Genomic DNA, 10,607 nt, shown 5'->3' on the forward strand with positions numbered 1-10,607 from the left:
TGTTGAGTGCCTCGATGCTTTTACGTTTGGAGGGGGACCAGTTTCTACAAGCACTGTCAGAGTGGTAGTGGCTTTGACTGGTGGATCTGTTTTTGTTTTAGTTAGCACTTTCAATTTTATTTTATTTTATATGTAAATGTATGTACTAGTGATTAGTCCTACCTCACCAGCCTTGCTACCTCAGTACTACTGTGTGTTTAAAGGTTTGCCCAGAGCCTTGGAGATTCTAATCTATGAATATAGCACGTCTTTGGACTGCTAGTTCATTTTGTGAATTTCTTATAAATAACACTGATAGTGTTCCAGTAATAATAGTTCATAATAAATGGTTACATTTTCCCTTAACACTGTGTAGCATTTAATTATTTTATATTAAACACTTTATGCACTTTGAAAGAATCTTTTGGGAAATACTTAACATTTTTGATTTTGCTAACATTTCCTTGCTGAACAAATCAACACCTTTAATGCTGTATAAACTAAAGTCAAGTTGAATTTTTAGATCCTCTGGGTTTTGCCAACGAGACATCCTTCACGTCCTTACACAGCCGAGTTGGAAAGACGCTTCAAGGATGCTCAGGCAGTCTTTATGCAGTCACATCCTGCTGAGGTAAGTTTCTATACAGCATGCGCACCAGAGCTGCAGTTGATGTTAGGTATTAATGTTGCTTTGATTGTATTTGTTAATATTTAGAACCTGGGTCTTTTCTATGTTGTAGTGTTTAGTCAAAAGTAAACATTCCAGACCTGTTTATTCAGTTTAGACAGCTTACTAAACATCTGACAATTTAGATTAATTTCTATAGCTGTCCTGCTTGTAAGTTTAGTTTAGTTAACATCCCCATTAGCCGCAGCAGAGCAGCAGATATTCTTCCTATTTCCGAGTTTCAGCAGACAGTAGGTGAAGAAATCTGACCAAGTCTGTGAACATAATTACATCCTGTTCTTCTTTTTGTCCAGCATTTTCTCTTGTCCTCTTGACTGAGTAAAATGGAACATTTGGTACAGAAAGGCGACCTGTCATATTTTCCAGTATCATATTTTTGGACCTTACATAACCCCCAAACCAACCACATTTCATTATATTTGGTAGGAAAATGGAAAATAGGTGCGATCGTGGCTCAAGAGTTGGGAGTTCGCCTTGTGATCGGAAGGTTGCCGGTTCGAGCCCCGGCTTGGACAGTCTTGGTCGTTGTGTCCTTGGGCAAGACACTTCACCCGTTGCCTACTGGTGGTGGTCAGAGGGCCCGGTGGCGCCAGTGTCCGGCAGCCTCGCCTCTGTCAGTGCGCCCCAGGGTGGCTGTGGCTACATTGTAGCTTGCCATCACCAGTGTGTGAATGTGTGTGTGAATGGGTGGATGACAGGTTGTGTAAAGTGCTTTGGGGTCCTTAGGGACTAGAAAAGCGCTATACAAATACAGGCCATTTACCATTACCAACGTATTGAAACATGAGTAAATATACATCAAAATACAGTATATAAGACAAAAACTGGGTTTATATAATTCTAATGAGCTCCAAAGAATTGTTTGGTATGACCACCTTTATTTAAAGCTTATTCATTCAAAGCCTTCTTTGGATTTTGGCTGCCTGTTGTTCTGTTTTCTGGCTTCAATAACATTAAATCCTGAGAGACCAATCCATGGCTAAAAGAGTTTCAGAGTGTGTTTTTCTGTCCAGGTATGCTCTGGCAGTGTGTTGGGGATTATTTTTTGATGCTGAAAAATCAAACCTCTACCAATCAGATGATTTCAAGATGATATTCCATCAAAAAGTCAAAAAATCAAAATTAAAATTGGATCAAAATCTCAAAACCAATTTTAACAAGATCTCCATCACCACTGGCTGAAATCCAACCATGGCAGAGCATCCAATGCACTTTACAGATGACCGTAGACACTCACTGTTGTACCTCTCTGCTGATCTCCTCTGTATGCATTGGTGACGATTTGAACCAATAATGTCACATTTGGATTCATTACTCCAAAAGATTTGGGCTGATTCCAGTCCTTGTGCAATTTGGCATACCTCAGCCTTTCATCGCTGTTTCCCTTCCTTAAAGTGGTTATGTTAGCTATCTAGTGACAGAAACCAAGGAAACTAAACCTAAACAACAGTCTAAAGGGGTCACTTTGCACTTCCTTGGTTGTAACAATGAGTTTTATATTAAAAAAATATAAGGAAGAAAATAATAACAAGAATATATTTTCACTCTCTATCTTTAAAGCAGTCAGTGGTTCTTCATTGTTTGCCTGCTCCAGTAAAATGGGAAAATCCACCTGTTAGGTTGTAGAGAACTGTGTGGAGGAGAGCCTGTTTGAGTCAGGTGCACTGGTGGTTCACTCGACCAACAAGTTGAAGTCTGACATTACCCTCTCTGTGTTTTATTTTTTTCCTTCTCATGTTCGGTGTACGGACAAAGTGGTGAAATCAGCCTGCATGCCGACAAGATGCGATCAGCGCTGTTTTATGTGATCTTAAGCTGTTATTTAACCTCCAGTTTTATCAGGATTAAGTCTTTCTTTTCACAAATTCCCAACCAGCTTAAAACATCACAGGTTACTCTATTACAAACATTTTCTGAAGCATGATCAGAAATCTTAACATCTCTCTGGAGGTCAGAAAGGAAGAAAATCTCCACGTTACAGTTGGGCTTTTCCCCCCCTCACTTCTATTGGAGGTAGTAAAAAGTATCGACTAAGGTGAAATAATGTGTTTAGTCATAACAATTTCCACACCAGTATGCCAAAAGAATTATTATAACAAAAAAAAATAAGGTTTCCAAAAGCTATATCATGTCTTCTTAGGGGGCTAATGAGTTTTTGGTCTGTCACACACATCAGCCAATCAAATGAATCCCATCCAATCCAACTTTATTTATATAGCACTTTAAAAACAACAAAGTTGACCAAAGTGCTTTCCAATAATAAAACAGAGATAGCAGTTAAAAACCATATATTAAGCAGACAGAGAAATAAATATAAATAACAATAAAATAAATACAAGATAAATACAAAATAAAAAGAAGATAAAAATAAATCTGTATACATATTAAATACATGAGTAAAATAGACAATAAGATTTACAATGAATAAAATTGACAAAATAAAAAGATTAAGAGTGACCAACAGCTGACTAAAACTGACTACAGGCTGACTCTGGTCCTACTCCTAAAAGCCTTTGAAAAAAAGTGTATTTTTAAAAGATTTAAACATTTCAAGTGTTGGGGCCAGCCTAATATGGAGGGGCAGTTTATTCCATAATTTGGGGGCCACAACAGCGAAAGCCTGGTCCCCCCGGTGTTTCAGTCTTGACATGGGGACAGCAAGGAGTGACTGGTCAGTTGATCTGAGAGACCTTTGTGGAGTGTATCGGTGAAGAAGGTCTGACAGGTAAGAAGGCGCCAGGTCATTTAAAACTGTAAAAGCAAACAATGCAATTTTAAAATGAATTCTAAAATGGACAGACAACCAATGTAAGGAGGCAAGAACAGGGGCTCACATTTGTGTGTCCCTGTCAACAGGCGAGCAGCAGCATTCTGGACCATTTGCAAATGTGATAGTGAAGCCTGATCAATACCAATATAAAGTCCATTACAATAATCAAGGCGAGTGGTCACAAATGCATGTAAAACTCTCTCCAAGTCACAAAAAGAAATAAAAGGTTTTACTTTAGAGAGCTGCCTCAGCTGAAAAAAGCTATTTCTCACCACTGTATTTACCTGAAAATGAGAGAAAGGTGGCATTAAAAAAACATAAAATATCTCACAGACATGCTGATAGATGTTAGGATTCCTCATCATGCTGCAGTAAGAAAGTTAACTATGTTTGTGACGTAACCTGCCACATACATGTTATAAACTGATAAACCCCGATAAAACTGGGGGTTGAATTACGCCTTTATATGACATAAAATAGAGCTGATGGCACGTTGTCAGGATGCATCTCGTCTGCTCTTCTCTGACCTGTTTGGTCTGTCCACCTGTCCTTTCACTTTGTCTGCTGTAGACAGCTCTTTAGGCATGTCACTTCTTCTTTTGTCCACCGCTTGTCAAGTCTACTTCATATCCCAGGCCTTTCAGTTAATAGATCTTTGGGAATCATCTTGTCGGTGCAAAAATGCTGTTTTATGCCAGTCAGAGTGTGCTAGCTTTGGGTCTGGACTGAAAATGACTGAACAAGCCGACTTTGAAAGTCTAGTCCTGATCGTTGCTGGATAAGGGCTTTGCCATTATAGCTGACCACTATAATGATTGAATGAACTTTCTCCTGTAAGGGTTAGGGTTAGGGCAGAAAGTCACTTTTACTACTGTGGGTATATTTCCCTTTAATTTTTTCACAATTACTAGTTAACCCAATAGTTTATATTTTCCATTAATTACCTTCCTGTTATATCCAAGCATTGTAAAATTTGAAGATCCAATTTTAACATTTACCAATCCAAAAGCTTTAAAATTGAAAAACTGCTAAATAAGTGAAGTTGGTGTTAAACAGAATACAAAAAGTTAAAATTCAGGATACTCCATAAATACATAACTGGCAGACCAAGTGAATCTATTTTCCACAAGTCGGTGTAAAAGGACAGGTCCCGAGTTTCCTTTTAAAGGAATCCACACAGTTGGTTAATTTTAGGTTTGCGCTCAAAGCAAAGCATAGGTTAGATACCAGAGCCTCAAAACTCTAATCACCCTGAGCCCTTGGGTGGCTGCAAGGCTGGTCTGTACAGGTATGAAGTGTGTGAAATGAAACTTTTGGAGACTAAAGGTCAACCTGGACAGCTGGCTGTAATATGAATTAAAAGCATCTGCTGGCTTTCTCTGAATGGAAATGCAGGGATAATGTGGAAAAGATGCGATTTATGGTGATCAATCTTACTTTTTTTGGTTTATCAAGTAAGCTTTTGTACTATTTTATCAAGTCACATAAGTGTATACAGACCTTATAGCTGCCAGTGTCACATTCTAAGATAGAAGAGATTTTATTCTAATAACACCTTATTGATCCCTATTTTTTGATTCAGGCTAACTGACTCACTATGTGTTTGTGTTTTTTGTGTGTTTAGGTCTTCCAAGAGGACCTTCCAGAGAAAATCCAGGACATTTGGGATAGTTTAACAGAAAAGCCTGAAAACATGCCAGAGTCTAGTTGGCGATTTGCTACTCCAAAGTCTCTCTTGGACAACTTGTGCCGCACCATGTACTGCCTCTTCAGTGAATGCTTTTCCAACGCAGACGTTCAGGAAGACTGTAAGTATAAGACAGGAAATGACACTGTAGGCTGTAATTTGTTTAAGAACCATCCCATGTCAGCTTTTAAATGGGTTCATTTCGTTAAGATGATGTCGGGTATAAACTCCCCAAACAGCTCATTACATAATGTCAGTCTTGATGTTAAAGAGGCATCAGCATTTGTTTTTCAGATTTTGGATTAGCTAAGATTCTGCAGATGTTTTCTGTCAGACAGGACTAAATATTTTATGAAACTCAGGGATGATAGAGTGGAAGTACATTTTTCAGTAACGTAGACTTTCCAGCAAGGAAGCAAGTGTCAAATTAGATGCCTTATAAGAAGGCTGTGGTTGGGAATCATGACAGTATACACACATTATTTTTTGGGTTCTAGCACTGCTGTGTTATGTAAGTGTCCTGCCTGGAACACCTAGCCAAACTTTTGATGCTCTGAGTTGTCCTGCAGCCTTTGCCAAACCATCTGGATGAACTGTGTCTCAAGATTTTGATAAAGTGAAATGATTGAGCACACACATGCACAGAAAAACACCGTTTGCATTTAACTTTTGTTTAAGACTCGCATCAGCAACAACGTTAAAACCACCTGACAAAACAGCACGAGAGGCAGAGTTTTTCACTGGATGACACAACTCCAAAGGGGATTTGTTTCAAAAAGGTCTCGGATCTGTTCTGGCATGATCTTTCACTTGCCTGAAAGAGAAGTTATATTGTTATACTGATTATGTGGCAATAAAACATGATGAGGAAAGCTAATGTGTAAACGCCTAAATGAGTTTCTCTTCTCATTTGTTTTTCAGACTGTGAAGTTTCTCATTGGCGGAAAGGCAGGAAGAAAGACATGCAGCCCGAAAGCTGAGAAGAAGCAAGCGGAGTCAAGTTGTCCCTAGTGATTAGGGATTAGTATTATTTCCCTTGAGCTATAGGGAGATGGGTAAAAGGACAATACACACTGAAATGAGAGTTCAGACCTGATTTGTGAACATCAATAAGTCTTTTCCAAATCTGCTATATAGAGCTAAGATTATCCAGAGTTTGTCCTCATAACTCTGTGTGTCAAAGCAGATGGAAATTAAAGACATAATATCTCTCAAACCTTTGTGAACCTAAAGGCTTTCTGTTAAATGACATCAAATGAATTTTTGAGTAAAAATGCCAGCTCATTGTCTCTTGGCATCTTCTCAGATTAAGATTATAGCGTTTTTGGATCAGATTTGCTCATGTTCACAAATAGCGACTGAACTGATGTGTGGTCAATATTTTATCTAAGGTGGATTCTTTCTAAACAAAGGGTTAATGCTCACCTGCAGCTTCGCCAAACCACTGCTCAAAAAGTTGTGATGCGTTCCTGCGAGTCTGTGTGGTTCATGTCAGAGGCCGAGGACAGATTGGGAAACTTCAGCTGACTTTGTACATTTGCTAGAATTCTCCTCTTTTGAACATCAGTGTGCTAAAGCAGGAGCAGTGTATATGAACTCCAAGCGTAAATGCAAACTGATAACTACTGGTCTTATTCTACAGTTGTTGACTGTACATTTTTATACAGCTGCCCAGACTGCTTAGCCAAGGCTGTTGAAAAATGTGTGCTCATTTTGGCTCCATTTTATGTATTTTTTTCCTATATGTTTATTATGCAAAGAATGAGATTGGAAAATGCATTCATCTCCCTCCATCCAACCTATGCATTTTATACTTGCTGTAGATCTCTTATGATTTTTTTTCATGAGGCAACTATTAAATAATTTGAGGACTTACTAGCTAAACAAAGCTCAAATGATTGTTAGCATTTTAAATATGAAGTTAAATCACAGTCAGATGTTGTTTGCCCCATAGTTAAGTTATATTCTATAAAAATATAATAATAATAATAATAATAATAATAATAATAATAATAATAATAATAATAATAATAATAATAATAATAATAATAATTGACACTTCTGTCTGTTGTCCATTATCTTGAGTTACCCCTCACAGAATTTTAACTATGAACATGTTGGAAATGCACACAAAGACAGTTGCAAAACCGAAATGTAAAATTCAGCTCAGTGTAGTTGGAACATTAGAAATCTTGTGGGATTGTTCTCAGCATTCAAATCATTTTCAACACATCCATACTGAGATTTAATATCAGGTTCCTCTGCCATTTTCTTTCTGTCAGAGTTAAGAGTTACCCCTTAAACGATTCAAATCGAGGCAAGGTTATGAGAAGGTAAGGCAAAGAGAAACATACAGTTTACTACAGAAGTTGGACTTTTGGCTGACAAGCACTGTAAATATGTGGAAAAAAAGGAAAATGTAGGCAAGTCAACAAGATTTTCATGCAATATCACTTAGAGTTTAAACCTTTACGCACGGGAACAAGCTTCAAGATGCATTTCAAAGTTCACAAAAAGTGTTATGGTGCTTCTTCAGTGGAGTTTTGGACTTAGAGATTCTATTCTACATGTGCAACTATATAAATACTGACTGAAAAAATGTTTTTATGATAGGCGTAGTGCACATAAAAAAACAGACCCATCCATAGTTCTGTGGTTACCTCAGCAGCTAGTGTTTCTGTTTGGAGTGCCAGTGAAGATTCACTTAAAAAAGGCCCTCTACACAGATTTGTCAAATACAGTAGTCGACAAACGTAGTGAAGTAAAAAGTAGTGCAGTTTCAGCTTTCTTCGGGGTGTGTTAATAGCCAGAAATCTAGCTTCTTACATGCTGAAATGTTCACACCCTAACCTCTTCTTTGGTAATAATTAACTCTGATTCTCAAAATTGCTAACTAACCAGGGGCTTGGATGTGATCATGTACACTTCAATACAGTAAATGCTTAACATCTTTACTGAGCAGCTGCTGTGTCAAGGCAACATCAACAACTGTAATGGGTTGCATAGTTTTTTCCCCCACACTGGAGCACATCTCTGTGGAATTTTTCTTATCTCTTATTATCAGCCAAACTGCAGTTTGGTGGGGGAAAAAAACAGCTGGATGAGGTAAAATGAACAGAAAAGTAAGCAAAACAGCAAGCCATTAAAACAAAGCAGCTTATGCTAATATTTTCAGCTCGCAACCATCAATTAATTTCAGCTGCCATAGCCATATTTCTAAACTCGGCCATTCAACACATTTAACTACTTAAGGCAAGGGTGAGCAGAAGTTAAAGGGAGTTACCTAAAGGTAATTTGTTCTTATCAGGATTGAAAGCATACTTCATATTTTCTTGTTGTTTGAGTAAAACTCTATTAAACATGCTTCATTTGATTATTGATGATGGTGACGTGAAGTTGAGGCTAGGTGTTCGAAAGAAATCTTGAGACATACAGAAACATAAACATAACAGTAGAAAAAGAAAACAGGCATTCTGGTAGTAGTTTCAATGATTTGTGAGGCATATTTGGCTTATTTAGGAAACTTAAACTTTATGAATACAAATAGACTTCGTTTAAAGAGATTTAATCTAATTAACTAACTCACTATGTTAACAGGTTCTCCACTGAAGTATAGAAGGCAAACCTTAAACCTGCTTTGAGACAATGCTGAGAAAAACATTACCATTTGAACTGATATAGTTCTTTAATGCACAAGTTTCAAGCAGTTAAAAAGAGCAGCGTTTCATAACGTTACAGCATGAAGGGTGGGGTCGGCCTTTGAAACTGTTTGGCACGGTCACTTACTGAAGACAATCTGCTCACCCCATCATGTGCCACTGTTTTCCTTAGACTGTTGTTTTTCCTCATTATACTTTCCATGCACAGCGTTCATTGCTTTCAAATCCCAACATACTGGTTCAGTCAGTTTATGGTGCAACATTCCCATATCCCCTTATTTGCGTTAGGGCTGAATGTATTTATTATCATTAGCAATGCTAACAGTTTCAAAAACACACTTGAAATGCCTGTGCAAACATTGCAAAAAAAAAAGAACTGGTTTATCGTACCAGCTAGGAGCAGTCATTATCCTTCCCTTTAAGATTGTTATGTTAAAGGATACTGTTTGTTGAAATGAAACATGAAAGAATTTAACTTAAACTAAAATAAATTATATATATACACATATATATATATGACTTAATAATGAAATATAACATTGAAATATAAATGTAAGTTATCCAAAACTGCATTACATGTATTTGCATTTTTTGCACATTAGAAAAATTGTTTCATTTATAAGACTTCCGTATTTGTTTCTCGTATGGAAAAATGCTTTCTAATTTGTTCATGAATTCACTCCAAACATGAAATATACACGTAAGCCTCGCAAGCCTGATCTTGTCACTCTTTTGGAGGGAGAACGATGATTTTCATATATTATATTTAGCATCAGATTTTTGAGGGGCAAAACTTGGGTTGGTTCTCATGTGCAAAAGATGCTCTGGAATGATGTAGACAAGGAACAGCAGAAATTGGTGTATTTCTATCACACTTTCTCAATCACATGTAAATGTATGGCTGTTTTTTGTAACCACAAGAGCGAGATGTATTCGAAAATCCCTTTTTGTGAAAAGTAAGTAATATTTCCTGCCTGGCAAACACATGGATGGCTTATTGTCAGAAAATAGATCTTAGGAACAGATTTGTTGTTGTTTTTTATACTCGAGATATTGAATATTTATTTTCTTTTTTTAAAAAACTGTACTTTGCTATAAGAATACTTTTATTAAAGAAATAAATAATAAATTGCTATTTTTTATCAACTAACCCTGTATTCAGTCCTGTGTTTTTGGAAAGAGTGTCCAAATATGATTGTGCACTATTATTTTACTATTTTTAAGAATCTTGAATAATAAAATGCAAGTTGGGGATTTTTAAAAAAAAGTTTAATTGATTATTAGTAGAGCTACTGTGCAGATTGATGTTTTAAAATTAGTTTATTATTAACTAATCAGCGTTACTTAATCAGCATTGCATAAACATATCAGAAATATAATTTATCTGGCTGTGAGGAGTATCTTTTAAACTATACTATGCAATGAATATAATAGTAGGTAGTGTGCAGCTTGCCATGTGACATGTGGTCGGGGGGGGGGGGGGGGGGTGTCCTATTCCTCTGCGGGGCAACCTGCATATGGCCAATAAAGCATTCAATTCAATTCAATTCAATTCAATTCAATTCAATTCAACTATTCAAAATTCTTATTTTCTTCCACCCTGAAAACAGATTAACGAATAAAATCGTGAAAGCTTACTCAGTCTAAAGTTCGTTTTTTTGTTTTGTTTTGAAATCATTATGCGATCGCATGTTGTTTGTCCCTCTGCATTCACCGTAGCCCATCCAACAACTTCCGACAGGAAGTTACGATATGGGAGAATGACAGAAAAAAGCTTTTTCGGATGTAAAAATAGTTTGAAAATGAGTATAAAAACTCCCAGTT

At 36.9% G+C, this 10,607-nt stretch overlaps 1 protein-coding gene across 1 annotated transcript in view; it reads left to right on the forward strand.

Annotated features, from left to right (window-relative positions):
- The window catches only part of il34 (interleukin 34), a 30,080-nt gene extending 20,156 nt beyond the window's left edge, over positions 1-9,924 (forward strand). Inside the window, exons 6-8 of the mRNA XM_085414700.1 lie at positions 503-610; positions 5,062-5,245; positions 6,046-9,924. Of these exons, the coding sequence (XP_085270826.1) occupies positions 503-610; positions 5,062-5,245; positions 6,046-6,104 (351 nt within the window). The 3' untranslated portion in view covers positions 6,105-9,924. The remainder of the gene's footprint in view (positions 1-502; positions 611-5,061; positions 5,246-6,045) is intronic.
- The last annotated feature ends 683 nt before the right edge of the window (positions 9,925-10,607 follow it).

Source organism: Rhamphochromis longiceps, linkage group LG7, assembly GCF_057381845.1.
Source record: "Rhamphochromis longiceps isolate RC_006_pf linkage group LG7, R_longiceps_female_GT1.1, whole genome shotgun sequence".
In the NCBI taxonomy this organism is placed as follows: Eukaryota; Metazoa; Chordata; class Actinopteri; order Cichliformes; family Cichlidae; genus Rhamphochromis; species Rhamphochromis longiceps.